Here is a 22,323-nt window from a genome sequence, read left to right as displayed (position 1 = left end):
AGATGTTTGCACCTGTCGGCCACCGTAATGCAGACCCTAAATTTGGGCACAGCTGTTTTTTGTTCGACTCCCCCTAGTGGTCTGGAGCACTTCTGTTTTCAGCACTTTTTGTTTGCATCTTTTCTTTTGTTTGCTGCATTTCATTTGTGATTGTATTCTTTTTTGTTTGCGTGTTTTTTTTGTTTGCTGCATTTTATTTGTTTGCGTCTCTTTTTTTGTTTGCTGCATTTGTTTTTTTTTGTGTCTTTTTTTGTTTGCTGCATTTTATTTGTTTGCGTCTCTTTTTTTGTTTGCATGTTTTCTCTGTTGCATTTGCACCTGTCAGCCACTGAAATAACCTCTTCTGCTACTTAATCTTTCCATCTCCCAGTGTGCCATGAGAAGTTCATTTAAGATGTGTGAGGAGGAGAAAAAAAAAGCTGACTTTATTTCTGGCTCACTGGTGAAGAGAAGATCTGCCTGACAACAAATTAATGGAAATGTCACTTGACTTATACCTCCATCTCCTGCCTTCATGGTAAGGCTCAGTGAGCATATTAAGGTGACAGCTAAGATGCTCCCTCACTGTCTTCGTTCACATCTTCTGCAGCGACCTCTGCTCACTCCTCCTCTAATCTCAGCGTACATGCCTGCACTCACTATGGGAACCATACATGCTTGTTTGATTAAAAGCAGAGCGCAGCCTGGGCGAGGTTTTGAATGATCCTTTACTTTATCTTGACATAACAGAGTCATGGCCCTGTGAAGGCAGGGACTGCAGGTTAATGGGAGCCCTGACAGCCAAGGCTCTTCCATCAGCAACAGCAGTCAGAGAAAAGGTCAGCCACTGGTCCACACATCCTTATGAGCGCAAGGCTCAAACTGGGGAAATACTTTAAGTTTGAAGAAGGAAGAAGAAATGCACTCATTTAAAGTCAAAAACATTTTTATAAAACTATGATCACAAGCAAGATGTTTGTATGTCAACATTGCTGCAACTGACTAGAGAGAAAAAACCATGGAAATGTCAGTTAGCTGTAGCACAACTGAATTAAGCAAACTAATTTCATAATAATGTCATTTTTTTTAATTGCATTTAGTGAGGCTACTAATGTAAAAAGATTTATTAATCAAGATCCATAAATTGAATACCTGTTGTGTAATGGAACAAAACAGTGTTTTACAAATTAATATAGTCAATTCTCATGCCTTTGATCATGTTAGCAAATGTCTAATATGTTAGATTTATTGTTGAATCCAGATATTTATATAATACTGCTTAAAAAATGTATTATCTTTATTTCTCGCATACAATAAAAGGCAAACATCCTGATAATTCAGTAAGTTTGCTTGAGACCAGTATGTTTCTCAGATTAGTATTACAGATTGAACTCCACAGTGAGACAATGTAAGCTAAACTGTTTCCATCAACCATTTTTATGCACATTTTTAAGTACATTAGAAAAGGTTAATGGAAACAATAAAATTCAAACTAACTTCTTATTTTGAAGTTATTTCGAATAAGATCTCAAACAACCGGTTGTGAACTGAATATTGACAAACAAAATTGTGGGAAAATGCACATCTTAGAAAAGTAATCACATATTTTGCTTTTGTAGTTTTAATTAAAAAAGCCAAAGATGGTAATATTACTACCTCTCTGCTTATTCTCAGAGAACCAAATGAGGTTGCAAAAATTGGTGAATGTTGCACACGTACACACACACACACACACCGACACACACCAATTTACCTTTGACCTGATTAGATAAATACTTACATGTTGTGAAAAGCTTTACCTACTCAGTATGTTATTTTTTACAGTGTTTCCTCACTTATTCATGTTTCCCTGATTACAGAAATCTGAAGAGGAAGTGCCATCCATTAGCTGTACTGCTGTGGCTTTTCAGAGGTAATCCTGGAAGCCGTCAGTCGGAGTGTGTGTGGATCCAGAAGGAGCCTGACAGAAGTTTGGAGCATCTGTGAAATGCCAACCTTTGATCTTTTGGAGTATTATTGTCTACAACACCTGCGCCTCAGAAGACAATGGATTTACAAACAGATTATTTTACTCAACCTACATATGTTTCTGTGAGAAACAGATTTTTGCAGCAATCAGAACATTTAATCAGAGTTTTAAAAAGCCACAGAGACAGTCTCCTGATTCCGTTAATTGCTTTCAGCTCTCGGATGCGCACTTCTCTTCCCTCTGTGGAAATTTCTAATTTAGCACCATTTCATGTATTTATTTTTTATTTTTTATACCTTCACTCCCCTAGTTCTCATTCAATGTAGAGCAGCAAGCCATTCTGTTCAGTGGAGCCACTAAATTGCGAACATTAATCATTTCAGAGTCATTATCAGCATTTTAAAGGTGAAACTCCAGACAAATTGTTTTTCATTTGGCCCAGGTTTAATAGGATTGTTTTCTTTAATTTACGGCTGTAAAGTTACCAATTTACGGTTAAGTGTTTGTGTTAAATGCTTTAAGGCTTTAAAGCATTTAACACAAACACTTAACCGTAAATTGGTAACTCTGCTTATTTATTCCCTAATTGTGCAGCATTAAATTGTAAATGAAAATTATACATAAGATAGTCGATTGGGTTTTAGATGACACTGATATTTCTAAGCAGTCTCCGTGTCTCAATAGCTACAAATACAAAACTAAGAAACAAAGAGACAAAGCCAAAATAAACTTTTGATTTCAGGATGTTTCATGCTGAGGGTGTGTCTGATATGCCCACCAGGGGGATACTCATCCTCGTTTTCTCAATGCTTAATGAACGTGGGCTCAGAATATGGAAGTGGTGGAAGCACCTATTAAGTGAAGCACATGACAAAATGAGAGTATACCTGCAATTCAGAAAATGGCAACGCAAAACAGAAGTCTACAATCGTCTGATAGGCTGAATAAACAGAAAAACATTTTTGATCCAATTCTGGGAACTGTTCTGGAGCTGACTGAACAAAGACAGACGCTTCTAAAACTGAAAACCTTATAGACAACCCTGGAGTGATGGGAAGTTGGGCTCTTTCTCTTTTCAGAGCCGACTCTTGTGGCACGGCTCCCAATGAAGAGCTTCCAAACGGATCTTAATTTATCATTATCTGTATCCTCATATTTTAACTTACCCTGGCAAATGGGAATGTTTTGTATGCTAATAAATCCTTTAGCATTCAGTGAGTTTTTGAGAAGTATTATACTTTCTAATTTGATGCATCTGTTCTGTTAAAAAAGAAGGAATTCTTACTTTTGTGTAACATTTTAATCAAATTAAACATTTTTATTAAGGCCAAAAGCAAATTAACAAAATACAGCAAACAAAATAATTTATAATATGATTATATAATGCGTTTACACTGTAGCCAAATGCTGATTGATTATATTTTTTGTGACACTCTCCACCGCTGTCTACTGACTGAGGGGACAAACAGATTCTCCACCTGACTGCCTTGACTGTTGATCTGTGTTTTCACATAATGGTATGATCTTGCATCCTTACATGTGATTGGCCACAAGGCTGCCATGCGACCAATCAAAACAAGGTTCTGCCATGTGCTGGGCGGAGCCACAGAGTGAGAGCTGAGAGGAAGTGGGGAGTTGGTTCTCACTCCATGGAAGTCTTCTGATTCACAACAATGACTACAACCCTGGGGGTCCAACAACAGTGTGTCTTCAGTCAGAGGGTTTTGTGAAACACAAACCTCCATAGCAGATCTTGCATAGCTTCTACAACATCTATATTGGCTTTATGGAGAAACACTGATAATGATAATTACTACAAAAACTAATTCTGCACATATCAATGAACTCAAGTCAAGAAGCATCTCATGTGAGTCACCTTGTGAATTAAATCACCTTAAGAGGCTTTTCTTCTCTTATCAATTTATTTTACATTGTTACAATTTCTTAGGCGATATCAATCTATTTGGTCCAAAAACGTACATAATCCACTATTTTATTGATGCAAACCATTTTCATTGTACATAAACAACAAACAAAGCATATATGGACTAATCTTCCAGTAGTAATTATGCACCATGCTTCTCAGTTCAAACATCAATAAATCCATTGTCTCCCCAACAATAACTGAGCCATCCTTTATCTTTTTTCCTCTGAATCTCCAGATGAGCAGTGGCTGCTTTTCAGTGATCACCTCCTGGTTGTCCATATCAGAGATTTGCAAGCATTGGTTGTAGAAAAACTTAGTGACCGTGTCGGTCGAACAAGACGGCTACAGTTGGCTGCCTCTTGTGCTCGTCACTGTAGCAGCTCACTGAATGGCTCACACAGAGCACCGGAGATACGGCGTGGGCACCCAGAAGCCTCGGCCAGAGAGTCTACATGTGCATGACGAGGATCAGAAATGAATAAACTGGGTGACTGTGGTGCATGAGGATCAAAATGGACAGATTAAAGCTGAATGCGCCACTGCTGTCAAATCAATGCAGGAAAACACATGAGCACAAACATCCACCGGCAATGTTGATAGGCAACCTGATCCTTGATCTGTTCTGCTAGTAGACTCCATCTATGTTTGAAGAGAAAGACAATAGACATGTTCTTTAACAAGGACAGCAAAATGTGGCAGTCAACTCAGTGTAATCTAATGATTTTAGGTGTTTGTACCCACACATACACACATCATGAGACAACGTTCTCAAAGACACAAAGCTAAATTTTGCATCCAAGCGACTCAGAGGTAGCCGCAGGGAAAAAAATCTTATTTCTCCCATTTTTCATGATTATACTGATCTCATGAAGCAACTTAAGTTATTTCTATCTGGGGATAACCTTATCATCAAATTCAAGACTGCTCCATTTCAGAAGCTCAATTCAATAATGATGAACATGATACAGAAATCTTTCATCTTTCCATTTTCTCACTGCTTTGTTATTTCATCTCTTCAGAACTGGAATCCAACTAAGGAGAGTTTGTGTTTCTGCTTTTACTGCCACATGAATCCTCCAGTGCCTCAAAAAGCTAATAGAAAGTTTAATCAAAATAAATTATTAAAACATTCCATCTGAGTTAGGGATAGCAAACTCAGGGTAAAAATTCCAACCAAGGTGTGATATAAAAACAAGCGACATAAAATATGACATTATTGAGCATAATTGCCAGGTATACCTGCAAGATTTAACTGTGGCTTAGAATCTGTATTATGACTCAAACAGTGCAAATGTCACCCAACCTGCTTTTAAACTGACCTGGAACACAACGTACACACAACAGGTAAAGATGCAACACTAGAAGATGTGCAAATAGAACAATCAGAACAGAAAAGAACATTGTTGCCGACACCCATTAAACACTGATCAGCTTTTACAACAGAGCAACAATGCAACATGGAGTGACATTTATAAAGTTACCCAGTCAAACATTATCAGCTATAATTTTGGTTATGTAGTCTGTCAAAAGAGAGAAAAAAAATATAGTGTGGGCCAATTTTCAAAGTTACATTTTTTTATCATGTTATTCAGTCATCTGTACATGTCCAGTTCTGAGCTAGATAAATAGTTTTGTTTAGAGGTAAATATTTAGATTGCTACTTAATTATCTTAGTTTGAAACTGAACAACATGGTGAAAATAAGACTTAAAAAATGAACTCCCAGCATTGGCTACCAACAGGTAGCCAACAGGTAGCCAACAGGTAGCCAGTGCTGCTAATTTTTGACTGTGTAACTTTACAAATGTCAGTTCATAATGGAAACGCAGCAAACAAAGAAATGTGGCTGCTCCGAGACACATTTGAAAAAAGGGAAAGGCAAACCAAACAGGTCATTTTGTTAAAATTGCAGACAAAGGTTTAGTTACAGAACATTCCTCTGAAGCTTCATAAATCCATTCATTAACAGTTAGATTGTCTAAACAGTCTTTTTGTTGAATGTTTATGGCCATTGTGTGTCTTACTGAGTGTTATTTTCTCTCTTATTGGCACATAATTTTAAGTTATTTTATTGGTTTTTTGTCCATTGCTCTGTGACAGTTTATTCTGTTAAAGACTCTCTGGAACAAATAAGCTACTAGATTGTTATGAACTGATGTAATAAACCCAACATATTTTTAGCCAAAAGGAACTGAAATACTGAACAAAGCACACCTCTGACATGATAACCAAATCTAGCTACTCAAAGATATTTAAATACAATTGTTTTGTAGGGTTATTCACCACGAATATGTCAACAACAAACCACCTGCACTTTATCATTTTATTTTATTGGATGAGAAGCAGAATACACCCTGCACAGATCACCGGTCAGGACATACAAGCATCCTCGCTCACACTCACACTTCTCAGGACCGTTATTGTTGCACGGCAACAGTGCTACCGACTGTGTCACTCGATGAAACCAGATAAACAGATACCAAAAGAAAAACCAGTCTGACTGTTCAGTCACATTTCCCTGTCCTCTCTGTGATCTGCAACCACAGAGTTGGAATAAAGCCTTTGCAGCAGAAAATGACACGAGAGCTAAGATGCAAGCTAAAAAAAGGCTCTATGTCAGAAAAAAGCTGCCATATTGTGTATTCCTCACATTTCAGAGAATCGTCACAGCTAATGGAGACAGACCAGCAGTGGAAGGGAAATTAAAGGCAGCAATTGAGAGATCCTTGAATGCTCAACATGCTTCACTGTGTCCCTGGGGGCTTTTAGACTCACACTGAGCCAGAAAGGAGACGGATGACTTTGAAGGTAAGCGTGGATCCATCCACTTCTAGCAGCACTAAATCACTGTGTCTTGTCACTTTGACGACACCGCATGGTTGGCCCATAATGTGCCCCATATGGTTAGTCTTTATGATGGGGATGCGCGCTCTGCTTTAATAAATGCACCACATGCCTGGTTTCAATCATCTTTACACGGCATTTGCCTTGAATCGTTTTTCTTTTTTTTATGCAAATACAGAATTGTTATTTTGTTTGTAATATTATTTTGTTTTTCCCAAATCTGAATGAATTGATCTTAAATAATAAAGAAAAACTTTTCAGTGTAGTAATCCTGTCCTGTGGTTTAGTGCCAAGGTTCCAAACCATCAACCACAATACAGCTCTGTCAGATATTCTGGCTGTATCACCACACAGGCAGACACCTAACATTTCACTGAATATGGATATAAACTACAGAAAAGTTTCTTTGGTGCCAGCCTGTAATGAAAACAATGAGCCAAATTGTCTATACCACAAACTGCACACTGAGCAAAACTCAGGAACAGTATTACCATAAGGGGGTCTAGGAGGTTGATTAAGATGCACATCAAGTCTCCTTGTTCAACAAAATTATGGAGGTTGTGCAGATGGGTTGGCCTCAACTCTAACAGCTCTCCCATGTTGATAAAACTTTAATTACTCAGATTATTCCAAAAATAAAACTGAACTCTTAAATTCCCCTAATTTAATTATGTAAATCATTCACTCAAAGATGGACAGTATACATGACTTATTTACCAGCGGTGAAAAACGAATTTAAAACAGTTTCTCGTTACATTTCAGACATTACCAGGAAAATCTGTTATGTCTGTACTATCTTAACTGTAAGGTAGGGGAGTGGCAGCATCATGTGGGGAACTGATGCCACTTCATAGGATGGATGCCATCATGAGGAAAGAACATTTTGTAGAAATACTGAAGCAACGTCTAAAGACATCAGACAGAAAGTTAAAGCTGAGGTGGAACAAGGTCTTCAGATGGACAATGACCTGAAGAAGTGCTTAGAAACAACAGAGTCGATGTTTGACATGACCGTCACAAAGTCCTGATCTCCGTCTTCTAAATAATTGGAGAGCGGGTCTGATGTCTGTAGGGCTATAACAATTCCTCGAGTGATTCGAGTACCTCGATTATCAAAATCTGCTTCGAAGCTTCGTTAATTTATATTTTATTATTTAATTCACTGTGTTCCAGCCGGGTTATTACTTGCATTGCGCAGAGCTCTCACTTCTGTCTGAGTTGTTGACAAAAGCTAAGTGTTAGCAGCATAACGTCCAGTTTTCAAGTTTGACCTGGGAGGATTTTATTGATTCATGATAATGTCCAGGTCTTTGTCATTTTTCGGGGAACCAATAAGCATCCTTAAAATGACGGGAGCGAAGCCTGGAGTACGGCAGCTTTTCTGCTCCCGGAGCTGCTGCCTGGTGGCGGTTCAGAGCGAACAGCAGGACAAGCGCTGCAGGTGTATTTATACAAATGTGTAGTGGAGCACACTGTGACGGCACGTAGCTGGTAGATGTGTTTCTGTGTGTGACGGATGAAGGTGTCAAATCCCGTCTGACATGAACACAAAAGCTATAAACGTCTGGGCAAGGTGAGAGTTCATCTATAAAACTGACTGAAGATGAATACAGAAACCAAAATCTGGAGTATAGATATTTTTTTATAAGTGTATTTGTGAGCCTGCCTCTTTATTATTACATTGAATATAACTTCAGATTCTTGTTTAACTTTTCTTCAGGTTAACTTAGAAAGTGATCTATTACTGTTACAGGTTAATTTTCTAAACTACAGAAAATTTACTGTTAAGGAAGATCAAATGTGAAAAATTGGACTGATGTTGATATGCGATAGTAACACTGCTGTTATGTTACATTTACCAAGGTTTTATTTTATCTATTTTTATCCGATTGCTCGATTAATCGTAAGAATAATCGATAGATTACTCGATTACTAAAATATTCGTTTACAACAGCCATAGATGTATCTGAAATGAACCAGAACTTCATCAAACTGCTGGGAGAAGTTTGTAGACGGAAACCCAAAAGGCTTGACCCAAGACATTCAGTTCTGATTTTGAAGATATAAATAAATACTTGACATATTATTTCTTTTGGCATTTAGCAGATAGAAATAATATTGGCAATTCTAACTAAAATAAAGCAAGAAATGTTGGTTTGATTTATCTTCAAACAATGAGTAGAGAAGGTGTACATACAATTTGTATTTTCATTGGGTTTCAAGGTTGAAGGAAAAATAAAAATGATGTAGCTTTGAGTAAATAATACTCCAGCTTCATCTCGCTGTGCATTTAATCAGCAGCTAAGAGTCATTGATGCATTCGGATGCCAAAAATGTCCAAAGTATCATTTTTTGCAACTCTGAGTTTCTATTTGTACTTTACACATGACCTAATGTGATGAATTTGATAAAGTGTAAACACTCATTGATTACTGAAGTTTGGAAAGCAACGCAGAGATGAGAAAAAATGAGTCCACAGGTGTGACACAATACAAAGCCACTGTTGGCTGTAAATCTGATGCTTCTTGGTGTAAAGTCCTAAGCAAGCCAGCACAAAGCACAGAGCATGTGTCAATCTGGGGAAGAAAAGTGATAAATTCTTGCTTCTCTGGAGAATTGAAATATGTCACCAAGTTGCTACTATGTGTGAGATTACACCCAGAATCTGATCAAAGAGTGTGGATAGACAGCTGATTCGCCTCTGCCCTGGAAAACTGTCCGTACAGCTGGATTTGTGTGTGTGGAACTTCCTTTCACAGCAGATGAAGCTCCTGACCTGATGTGATCTGTCCAAACCAGACTTCCACTTTTTTTCTACCCATTCTTCTTTGTGAAACAGCAGAAGTTAAGTAAAATTGGATGGAAAATATCTATAAACAGACATTTTCTCAATTAGATTTAGATCTGGACTTTAACTGGACAGTTCTAACACAGAGGTATCTGCCTGTATGTTTGTGGGTTGCTGTCTTGGAAGATGGGCATCTTCCTGTGACAGAATGGACATCAGAAATAATTACACCTCCTCCCTTTTCTTTTTTTGTTTACTTGCTTCTATTTTTCTCGTGATGGCTGTGCTCTTAAGTTGCACTTCTCTTGCTGAGATGCGCTGGACTGCAGTTACAACGGTTCGCCACCAGTGGGCACATAGAGCACAGTGACCGCTCCTGACTCAGCGAGCCAATGGCAATTAAGCACACGCAGTGCCGGCTGGTCAGCGAAGGCGCTCACTGTCGCTCTCATGTCTCAACAGGTAAATGTCAATTAGCGCTGCTGTTTGTGTCTCTTGTGGGGGAGGTGGGCTGGAACAGAGTTGGGTCCGAAAATCAATAAATGGGTGTCGTGGCTACAAGTGACATTTTTTTTTTTTTGTGAAACAGCAACTTTTCAGATTTGCTAGTTCCCTTACTATTAATTTGTCACCGTTTCGCAAGTGCAAAATGTGTCTGACACAGCTATGCTGAGAAGAATGCATGGATCCAATGACAGAAAACATGGCTGGTCAAATATGTGGTGTTTGTGATGCTTCACAGAACAATTACATTTATGCTGAAATTAAGTTACACATTGTGGACTATTTAGTTGTTACCTATAAAATCATAACAATAAACTGAAGTGTAAGTTGTGGTTCTAACGTGATCAATTCGGGGAGAACGTTCAGAGTATAAATGTGTTTCAAAGCACTGAGTATGCCAGTAGATGGTATGGCATGGAAAGTTCAGATTTAAATGGGAATAACTCAGGGGGGTTTTAATGTGGCATTTCAAACAGAAAACATTACATGCGTGAGAAAATGACAGTGCTACTGCTGCTACGAGATGATGTTTCAGTTCTCAAAGGACCACACATTTACTGTGCATGTATCTCTTATCACCCCAGTCTACCTCTAAATATGAAAACATAATCATCTGCACACGACTCAGTTGTGCTACAGCGGAGCCTCAGAGCTGACAGCAGAGTTCAGCCGATGAGAATACGGCGAGGCTTCACCAGCAAACTACCCATATTGCTCATTAGTCGATGGCAAAATGTCCCGCTCCCTCCCACTGATTACATCTACTGAGTTAATGAGCCACACACCCAACGCTAACCCCCTCACACCCTCCTCTCCAGATTCTGGATCCCAGTCTCCCATCTCTTTGCCTTCCTCTCTTTATGTCTCATGAACACAATGTTCAGTTTCATCTGAAGTGGCCCTGATCAAATTTCATGAGAGATCTTCTTTCCCACAAACACTACAGTTATTCATCAAATCTGTGGGAGGACAGTTTACCAATTATCAGAAAGCGATGTTCCGGCGCGGTAGCTGGAGTGTGCTTTGCTGATTGGTTCGCTCTGCTAATTGATTACACTCACAGCGGGTTGTGTCAGATGGAAGCTCCGTCTCTGTCAAAAGATTTTCAGGATGCTGCGTTAGGGATTCACCTGTTGTATCAGTTCAACAGATACCCACACAGGCAGCGCTGTTGATAAGCACTTTAACCATCCTTTACTCACCAGGGCTGTTTTGTTAATGTTGCTTTTCTAATTTTCTCATTTGTAAGATGTTCTTTAAAACAGTTTTTAGATTGAATGTGGTTTGTCCTTTAAAAATTAAGCTAAAGAAGAGAAAGAAATCAGTTGAACAAAATACATTTTTGTTTAATTAAAGTCAGCAAATAGAAAAGGGTCATTTAAACAGAAAAAAACTGTTTTCAACATAACCTTGAGTCATCTGTGTGTTTTATTTTCATTTGACTGTTATAAGGTGACACAAAACAAAAGCAAAGGACAAATATCTCTGGCATTTAAAATGTGAAAAAACTTGAAACTGATTCAAAATAATAAGCTTGAAAAATTCAAATTCTCTGAAAATTTGATTGAAAACAATTCAGCTGGTTTTACTCTATAGTAAGTTAGATTTAGTGGCACAAAACAATAATAAATGTTGATCCTTTATTTTTGTTTCTGTCCTTATTTACAATTACACAGAAGATAGTTGTTGTTGCTGTTAATCAAATACGAAATTAAGCAAATTTTAAGATATCGCATACAGCAGATAATGTGCAACTTAGCTAAATTAGACATAACTCTGTCCAGCTAATTTTAACTAATGATATGATTTTATTTGCATACATTTTATTTTTTTATGCATTTATATGTTTATACTTTAATCTGACATTTTGTTTATATTTGTTCCTTTCTGGGTTGTCTGAAGAGCCACCTAGTGTATGAATTATTATATACAAATAAATTTGTCTTGCTTTGGTATGTGCAGGATATGCATCAACCAGCATTGGTGGGACACAGAGGCCATCTTGGCTACATTAAGAATAGAAAGTTGTTTAAGGGTAACTCGTGATCATAGACTGTTGTGGACAGGGGCCAGCAGGGACCTGTGCCTCAGTTAAAGACCTTGTACTGATAAACATAAATCAAATTTTATGTGTATATGCCGTGTCACAGAAACTGGACCAATTTCATCTTATACCTTTTCAGATTTACTTAAAAAATGAATGTGTTGCACTTTTAAGCTTCAGCCATATCAAAAAATAATCAGGGTTTTCATCTGCTAGATCAAGAGTCAGCAACCTGCAGCTTCAGGTGGCTCTTTGGGTAATTTATGTTTTTAATAATAAAATATTGCTTTGTTTTTATTTCACTCTTTTCTTCTGTGGCTCCATGAATAGACACTAACCTTGTCCCTCTGACCACCACCAGCAGACAAGGAGGTGTAGTGTTTTGATTTATTTAATGTTAATCTTCTAAAAGGACCATAAAAGGCACTACAAAGATTTTTTTTTAAATTTTTTTTAAAAAGCAACATTTAAAAAATGTACACATGTTTTCAGTGTGTTGACTCAGGTTATGTTCAAACAAGTGCTGATATTAATAACTGAAAGTGAAATACACAAAGCTTGGGTTAGAGTGTATCTGGAACGCCTAAATAAATAAGTGGGTGGATTACAGTTTAATTACCAGCTGGTGCATCAATGTTTAATAGCTATAAACATGTGACGATAAGGCTGAAAGCAGAACTTCTCTAAATGCATCTCAACTCCGCCCGGCTCCATTCATTACCCCAAAGAGATAACCCAGGCCCAGGAAAATGCAGAGTCAGCACCCGACACACTCTCTGGGACACAGCAAATCAGTCTCTCTTATTTTCTGTCGCCCTCTAATGCAATGCAATGAGTCGGTGGCGTACTTTAGTGCAGAGTTTCAAACTGCTTCTTTCAGCCACAATATTCCTGGCAGCAGCTTTCCTGCATATGAAACTGTTTTCATGCAAAGAAACGGTGGAGGCACAGGAGGAGGGATGATTCCATCCGCATCTGAGCCACTGTTGGAACAATCTGACTGATATCACATTACTGAGATGATTTCAGCAGGACTGCTTGACTTATAATACAAGCAAAATGAAATTAGATTAGCCAACAGCGTTGTAGCAGTGCGAAAAAATATACAGAAAACTGGGTCTGGAAGAAGTGACATTAAAGCCAGTACTTGAATTGACTCAAAAATAAAACAAAATAATAAAAAAAAATAAAAAAAAAAAACATTAATTTCCTCCTAGCCTCTGCAGGTTATATAAGCTATTCCCCCTTGAAACAAATCTTTAAAGCAGTCAGACTGAGGTCGCGGTTCTGCAGTGGTCATCCCAGAGACCAAACCTTCTCTGGTGCAGAACCATTGGCGTTATATGGAAGGGCGGGGGTTTGCATCATGAAGATTCTCCCCATAAATCTGCAGCAGCTGTGCAATACTGTCAAGTCACACTGAACCAATATCCCGTGGGAGTTTTTTTAGCAGCTTGTTGAAAAATTATAGCAGCACCAACTCTGACAGGCCAGCCTCACATCAAAATGGGAAACATCTTTGAAGCTTCCCAATGAAGGCTGGGGAAATGTGAAACTTTTCAGAGATATGCTTTAAGTCTTCTCACTGACGGATTCTAAATGTTCAAGGAAAGAAAGGAATAATAGCAACTGAAAACACAATAAAAGTACGAAAAGAAAAAATCCAAAGTTAAGCAAAATAAAGTGCAGGAGAACGCACATCTATTGGGTGCATGCAGAAAAAGGATGTTTATCCGTCATCTCTTGCTATTTGCATAAAAGATCTTTCTCTCATATTTACATTTGAGGAAAGCCCATATGTCTTTAGAAAACATTTGGAGTACAGCAGGTCTGTAACCAGAGCCACCATGATGCTGTTACACTCTGAAGGAATGTAAGCACCAGAGGCCGCGGTGCTTACTGGTGGGTTTGACCCACCAGAGGGTCAAATCTGGGGTTTGCACTGGGTTTGGCACCTTTATGGCTTCAATGAAAAAGTTTTCTGTTTGACTCTTGTTTACCATTCAGATAAGAATCTGAATCATCTGAATTTGTGCACTGGTCACTGTGAGTTGATCAGAATATGGCTCTTAAACATAAACTGTTTGAAACTCTTCTTGCTCATCAGAAAATATGATACCAGAAACACGCAGAATTTGGGCTCCAATTGTATTCTAAAAAATATGTTTGTTTCTTTCTTTCTCAGCAACAAGAAGGAAGAAGCCGACCTTGGTGCAACACAGAGTTATTTATGCACAAGTCTCCTCATTAGTTCTAACAGTCCACTTTGTGCCAGGGGATAATGCTGTATTTATTGGGATGGAGGGTGTGGAATGTTTTTCCAGCTGCTTTATGAAATCCTTTTGATTGACAGCAGCTGCAAAACTCATAATAACTTAGAAAACTGCCAACCTGAAGAGGACATGATGATGAGGTCCAACACTTGACATAAGGCCAGATAATCCAGCTTTGCTTGAACTTCTAAATTCTGGGTTTGTTCACTACAGCCTATTAGTTAAACATTGTGCAGATTGCAGAGTCTATTGTGTCCCTGATAGTCTGATAGGAGACTGCAGAGGCCCAAGCTAGGTTGGGTTTTGAATTAGCAAAACAATGTCAAAAAGTAAAACTTAAGTAAACTCTCACAATAACCTGCCTCAGATCTCCTTCAGAAGGAAAGAGAAAAATGGCTCTGTAACAATTTCATGGCTTATTGAGGCGCTTGGGGTGTAACGATGTTTGACGCTGTTCACTGTGTACCTTCCAAGGCGAGCTGTTCTCAAAACACCAATGGCTCCAGCCTCCACTGCATCTAATATCCAGTCGTGTATGAAGTGGTGACTGAATTCCAACATCATTATTTTGATTCTGAATCATAGCCTGCAAAAAAAAAAAAAAAAAACCTACAGGTTTACCAAGGTCAGAGCTTTGATGCAAACAAACCACTCATCAAATCTTTTAACTCTCCCCTGCTTTAATTAGCAGGCAGCAGTGCAGACAACATGGTTTCCAATGCTGTCGAGCCTTCAGCATCCGTTTTCAGCTCAGGCCAACTTCACTAATTAATGTTCAAATGAAACGTCACCACGGTGATTGCTCTTATTGCACTGTGGAAATAAATGTCGCGACTGATGATTGCATTAAAAGGAAGGGCCACTCTAGAAAGGTTCATTATTCTGAAAGGTGACTGCAGGAAAATACTGAGCAGCTAATGTAGCCTTGATTGTAGAAACATAAAAGGTCAAGTTTTTAGAAGATAACTTTTATTGTTTTACTATGTTTAGTATCCAAGTCTAATAAAATGTGATTCTACAGTTCTGTTATGTATTTGGCTATACAAAAGTGTTGAACTAGTCATAAAGCTAAAAATAATTATTAGATTGAATGCAGGATTTGAAGAAGAATTAGTGAAAGCTGAGTGCTTGTTGTTAGGTCAATTTGTCAGCAGTGTTTCAGCACCCTGAATCCAAGTGTATTTACAGAACTACAGTAGACAAGCTTAATCAAATCTCCCCACTTGGTTTAATTTGACTATGCTTATTACAGTGAACATAATCAATTTGTTCACTCCTTTTCTTTTTCCCTCATACAGATTGTCTCTAGTGCAGCTCATGGATCTGCGGAACATGCATTAACTGACAGCTACAAGCAGAGCTGACCTTCAAAATAATAAGCTGTAGATTTACTACGTGCTTATCTCTGAGTCTTGGAGAAGAACCTGACAACAGGCAGGTTTCATCCTCCCAGTACACCACTCCAGTAACTGGATCCAGTTAAGCCAGTTTGATGAGGGGATAAGCTGCAGACTGCGCACGACAAAAAGGAGAATCTCATCCGCCTCTGTGTTACAGCGTGACATGCCTCTTCAGACTCACTTCAGACCCGTCACTCTCACACACTCCAGGTTCTTCCGCTGTCCTCATTGGACAGCCTCATCCTATAATATATATATATATATATATATGTATATATATATAAAATCATTTATGATTTTATAATAAAACAAAGGACTCAGCGGTGCCAATTCACACCACAGAAAACAAGATTAAATCTAATAGCTTGCCATCATCGACATGTGGAATGTATGCGTGGATGGAAATAACAGACTTCATTGTAAATAACATACAATAGTCAAAACATATTTGTAAAAACAAAAAGCCGTATCGACCACTTGTGCGCCTCCTCATTTTCTTAATCGTTCATGTTCAGCATGCATGGCGATCACCATACAGGAAAAGCAGCACGGCGAGGTAAAAGCAGCTTAAAGACAACACTTTCCTTTATTTACTCTCATTCTGATCCTTGTTGGATATAGGCAGGTTTTATTTGGCCGAACCTACTTTAGCTGGTCTATAAATCACTGAACAGTTCAGCATCACAATACATTAAAGATCTGCTGCTGTTGTATCAACCTTCCAGACCTCTCAGGTCTTCTGGTTCTGCTCTGCATCCAGAACCAGAACAAAAACATGGAGAAGCAGCGTTCAGCTTTTAAGCACCAAAAATCTGGAACAAACTTCAAGAAAATTGTAAAACAGCTGAAACACTGAGTTTTTTTTAAATCTTGACTAACTGGATGTTTATAGTTGCCTTTGATAACTGGAATATCACTAATTTAATCAAAATTTTATTTTTTCATTACTTTCCTTTATTATACCACTGTAATGATGCTTTGTTTGAAGTTTGATGTTATCATGTAAAGGACTTTGAATTGTCTTGGTGCTGAAACGTGTTACTGTTTAAAATAAGAACTGTGGTTCCTCTACCGGGTCTCAAAAGGATGTGTGAAAGCAAAGAGACAAATTCTCTCAAGACATGATATAACTTCTATGTAGCAGTAGTCAGAAGAGTACATAAAGGTCGGTACACATTCTGAAAGAACAGATACATTTGTTCTCCCTCCCAGGGCAGCAGGGACAAAATGATGTCGATCTGTTCTTGTAGTTTTGGTTTGGGAATTCTTGCAGCCTGTTCTTGACACGTCATCTGGACAGATCTTTGTTTCTTGCATGGGATCCAGAAACTAATATACAAATGCTACAGTGAGAGGGACCCATGGGGACTTCCCAAGAGTTCTGCAGCCAAACTCATAAGTAAAAAGTGTTCTGGGCAGAGAAAATGTGATGAAGGTTGTCTTCTGACACAGTGATCCAGGCAAAAACAGCAGAGGAGGAGAGCATTGCAATAAGACAGAGCTAAATAAGCACAGTATGGATGACATTAGAATAAACAGATTCTACAGTGTTAAATAAAAGCGTAAAAAATGTCACAGGGCCACTGAAACATCTCCAAAGGCTGCAGATGAGTAATGGAGGTGTCTGAATATTGTCTCTAGTTTTCACATTGTTATTCTTGTTTTATGGGCCAGAAAGAGGCTCAGCATACAAAGTCTAATTGGCTGTTGTTTTACGTGAAAGCACAGCTTGTGTCGTATCCATCAGAAAACAGGAGGGAGGAAAAAAAGAGCAAATATATTTGTCAACAGAGATGCCCCTGTATTCATTTGACAACCAGAAGGAAGGGAAGGGGACAGACATCACACATGGAACTGCATCAGAAAGGCTGGGATCACAGGGAATCAAAAAGATTTCAATAACCTCATTTTTTGGTCAAGCTGGAAAGAGTGGTTTTGTGATGAGATCAAACTGTAGATTAAGTATATCAGAGGCTCTTCTATAAAGAACATTTCAATTGGTTTCTAATTAGGCTTTGCAGACAGAAATAGAGAACCTGTCTAGGAGGTTCCTGTCTATGAATAAATCCTTTCAGAGCTGACGTTGAGGTCTTGCTGTTCCTGATGCTGCCTCATTTTTGCTCTAACAGCTCATAGACTAAAACCAGCAGAGCTTAGATCAGAAAGCTCTTCATCTATTCTGCATGAGCAGCACAGCAGCAGTTTTACACTAACTACATTCCCATTGGCCATTAAATTGCGCAAACTGAAATTACAGAAATGAATTTACTTAATGGAAACATGCTGATTTTGAAAAAAACAAACAAAAAAAAAAACTCACGTTTGGATCAAAAGTTTTTTCTCAAGGATGAGGTGATTTTTCAGTCGTATTTAAACACTTTTTTCTATTCTTACGAGTATAGAAAAACTATGTCATTTTCAAAATGACATCTGAAAATCTGTCATTTTCAGATGTTGCACAGCTGAAAATGACAGAAGACAACAAGAAGTAGTAGGAGGATGATGGCTTGTTTTTGTTTTAAAGGACAACGTGCAGGTGATTCAACATGTTGAATCCATAGCTCTTCTGTAAAACGTCCAGTTAAAATTGCATACATAGCCCCTCCCAAGTAGGCGGGGCTTGTTGTGCCTAAGCCTGAATAAGACGCTGACATCTCCTCTGATTGGCTAATATATAAGCTCCAGGACAATGGCTGAATTATGAATACATTTCATGTAACTGTTTACATCTGTCACTTCCATGATTTTAAATGACTTGTGTAACCAAGCTTATTCACATTTGACTTTAATTTTATCTCATATTCAATAGAAAAAGCTATTGGGATATTTTTTAAGTCAGCAGAATATTGCTCACAATTGTACTGTAAGTTCAGCTCTAGTCACACATACCGGTGCAGACATAATGTCTATCAAACCAGTTCCAACCAAGCTGCAGGTACCTGGTCAACGTACAGCCTTCATAAGAGCCACAGTTCCTACTGGTTCCTAACATTTCATTTCCTACTAGTTTGTGCTGATAGAACTATAGTTTTTTACTTGATCAGTATCTATTAGTTTTATGGAAACCCTGCTCAGCTCATGCTGTACACCTTAGCACTGCTGTGAGCAGCGGGGTGCCTATTGAAGCCAGCAGGAGCCTAGCCCATGCTTAGCACACATCTAACCGAGGCTCTGCCTTCATTAACCCCATCTGAGATATCCTTGAACTGTAATGGCAACAAATCCCTTTTAAGCTGACCGTCTACAGTCAGTCATGATCACTGACAGACTGTTGGATGTTTGTGGATAAGCATTTGAGCCATTTGAAATAATTTGGATCAGATCAATAAATCTATCCAAATCTATAAATCCAGTTTTTGTTGCAGTTCTCCCAGTATAAATGGTTCAGGTGGTTGTTTGCAGAGGACATAAGGGTTTTAATAACTGTCCGCTGGTCAGGCCACTGAATGATGTTTAAATATCATATTTATCATAAATATGTTTTTTTTACTGGTTTTATATAATATGCAAATTTTTAGAGATTCCTTTTGGTTTTAATTTGTTTCATGCATACATATCCAAGTTAAAAGATAAGTGTGTGATATACATCACTCTGTTGTAGTGAATCTATGTTTTTTTTTCTTTCTTTATTTCACTTGCAAAATGAAACTGCTGAATTAAAATGATTTATTATGAATGCATGAAGCTGCATTTGGAATATTTATCCATCAACCTAAAACACAACCATGCAACATATATTGTCCACATTTTGTTCAATACTAATAAACTGCTAAAAATAAATCAAATGCAGTCCCTTCAAATATGTGTCATTCTTAAAGAATGCTGGCGGTTCTGGTAAATGTGATGCCGATTTTGCTGAAGAAATGATAAACAAGCATAATTCTACTCATAAGTAAGATTTTTTTTGTTTTACAAAGGAAAAAATAGTTGCTTTTAAAATTAGATATAATATCTGAAGAAAATCACTGTTCCCCCAAAGCAGCACTGCACACTGGCTAAAAACGCCCTTAGCCTTTTACCCTGAACACCAGAAGCAGCAGAGGATTTAAAAAGGAGCATAATGAAGAGAGACACAGTAGAAAACAGCTCACTCCTGTATATTTAGCTAATGGACATCAGTGTGTGTGAGTGTCTTTCTTTTCACGTGTGTGTCCAGCTCGCTGCTCTCAGAGTCCTTCATCTTGGCCCTGGCTTTTATTGACCATATTGGAGGCCATAAATCACTGTGTGTGTGACTGCAAGTTTGTCTGTGTGTGTGTCTGCACGGCTGAGTGCTTCTCTGGGTGTGAGTAGCTGCACACAGCAATCTCAGGTCAGAGGAGCAACAGAGCGAGCAGTGTGTGCTTGTGTGCGCATGTGTGTGGAAAAGCTGCGACAGGGCAACAGTATCCAATGTGGTCAACAGGCCAAGGGACAAGATGTAGCTGACTGCTTCACACCATTTTCCCACAAAAATGTACGTGCCACTCAGCCACGCAAAACTTCAGGCGAACAAATAACTGCAGGCGCGCAGAGATGCAGCTGGAGATGGAGATGGTGGGCGTTACACTTTTCACTTTATCGGCCCTGCAGCCTACTTTTTAATCTCTCTCCACCTTTCTATATGTCTTTCCTCAAGGGTGGTGGTGCTTAAGTATAGATGGTGTTGAACTGGATTTGACATTAACAGCCCTCCATTAACATTTCGCACAGAGCTACTGGAGTGAGCAATCAAATCAAGCGCTGGAGCAGACACACTGCAGGCGAGCATCACATGTAACACAAACCGAAACATGCGCAGATACGGCCGTAAACATAGTCATGTGTGACGTGACAGGAAAACAAAGTGTTGACCTTTCCAGTTCCCAAATGTCTGCGAGCAGAAAGGTTTAGCAATGAGTTGGTGTGTTGGGTAGGGCTGCAGTTGATGACTTAAAGACATGTCACTCGCTGCGTTTTCCATTGTCCGTGTAGTTGCTCAATTTGACATTTTGTAGATAAAGTCAGAAATTTCAATAAAACTCTCATTTTTCAGCAAATAGTTTTGGCCCTTATTTCACTAAACAGTATTGGAAAATTGTTGCTGAAGTGAGGAAAACATTAAGGGGTGTAAATACTTTGCTACATTCTTTGGATTCAATGCGGGTCACTCCTGTAACACATCATCCCTCTCACTAACACCCTTTCTCAATGCATCAGGTCACTGGAAATCACATGACTGACAGATCCAGCACTGCACCAATTCATCTGCAAAAGGGAACATTCCTTTTGCATTCCTAAATTATATCTGTACTTTTTCTGTCAGTGAGCGTATTTGAATATTGCAGCCGTTTCCCCATTGGGTATGGAAAAATGTACCGCTTTGATATTTCCCCTCAGAAAGCTAAAAAGTAAGCAGGGTGACAGATAAAACTAACCAAACTCCTTCCTAAACTGACCTCAAATGCATACTGTTGCAAAGTTCACAGAGTTCTTTGAACTCATCTGGATTATATTAGATTAAAAAAAAGACCAGACAGATAAAACACAGATGCGTTTCATCTTAAACACCAAGTAAATGTTTCCTACTCACAACTCATGCGCTGGATCTTAATCTTCTGATTCCAAAGGTCTGCCAAAAGAAGAACAACAAAACAGGTGAGATGCAAGCACTTGTATGTATACACTGTTTGTGTGAATAAATAAATTAAGTGCCTTTTTTATACAGGCTTTTGAAGTGGGCACCCCTGCAGCTTGGAAAAAGAAGAGAGATAAATTCTCAGCAGCATATTTTTCAAAGTTTTTCTTCTGCTTCGCTCTCCTCCTCCCTTGAGATGGGAGCTTTTGTATCACCTCTCACAAAGCCTTCCAGAGTGTTCTCTCTGAGAATCGTGCAGATAAAGGCTCAGAGGGAGTTTAAGCTGGTCACTCTTTATGGTTCAACAGTGAAAAAGTGGCAGATAGTAGTGGAAGGATGGGGTGTGTGACAGATAGGAAACCATCGGCACAAATCACACAAAAACATGACGGCTGTGGGAAAGATTATTTTCTTGTTCAGAGTAAGCCCAAAAACATTCATATGCCTGGAAAATTTGGATTTAACATAATTTTAATTCAAGGAATAAGTGGATTTTTTTGTTTGTCTTTTTTAAACACGCCATCTCTCAAAAAACACTAAAAATGTTAGAGTAAACATGTTCAAAATAAGAAAATTGCCTTACATATATATACATATACATCCAAGGTGAGGTGTTTGTATATATATAAGAGATGTGCCAGTCAGGTTTTTTCCTGCCGATTCCGATTCCGATCACCCATGAGGGCCGATCACCGATACCGATCACATAATTATTATTTTTTTTAATCATAAGCACTATGGGTTACATTATGTGGAAAAAGGAACCATGAATCCACCTTAATTTAGACAAAAATTTGTTTTTAATAACTTTTTCCAATAAAAAAACAAAACAGGCATTGTGCAAATTGTACTGCTATCGGTAATACTATCTTTAACAGACTGGCTCTGAAGAGGTTAAATAACGCAGAGCCAAAATAAAACCTCTCAACATTGCCAAAAAATTCAAGTATAAAACTTAACATTCAAAGGCAAAAACAGGATCCATTACAATAAACAATCC

The 22,323-nt window shown here is 38.4% G+C and overlaps 1 protein-coding gene across 2 annotated transcripts in view; it reads right to left on the bottom strand.

Moving 5' to 3' along the window:
- Nucleotides 1-22,323, bottom strand: part of naaladl2 (N-acetylated alpha-linked acidic dipeptidase like 2) — a 393,728-nt gene that overhangs the window by 288,546 nt on the left and 82,859 nt on the right. For both annotated transcript variants that reach the window (XM_016672733.1, XM_016672734.1), the window contains one exon: nucleotides 21,279-21,317. In XM_016672733.1, coding sequence (XP_016528219.1) covers nucleotides 21,279-21,285 — 7 coding nt within the window. In that variant the 5' untranslated portion in view covers nucleotides 21,286-21,317. The remainder of the gene's footprint in view (nucleotides 1-21,278; nucleotides 21,318-22,323) is intronic.

The sequence above is a fragment of the Poecilia formosa genome, unplaced genomic scaffold (assembly GCF_000485575.1).
Source record: "Poecilia formosa unplaced genomic scaffold, Poecilia_formosa-5.1.2 Scaffold65, whole genome shotgun sequence".
NCBI classification, from domain to species: domain Eukaryota; kingdom Metazoa; phylum Chordata; class Actinopteri; order Cyprinodontiformes; family Poeciliidae; genus Poecilia; species Poecilia formosa.
The sequence above is the reverse complement of the archived record's forward strand: the minus strand, read 5'-3'. Positions and strand labels throughout refer to the sequence as shown.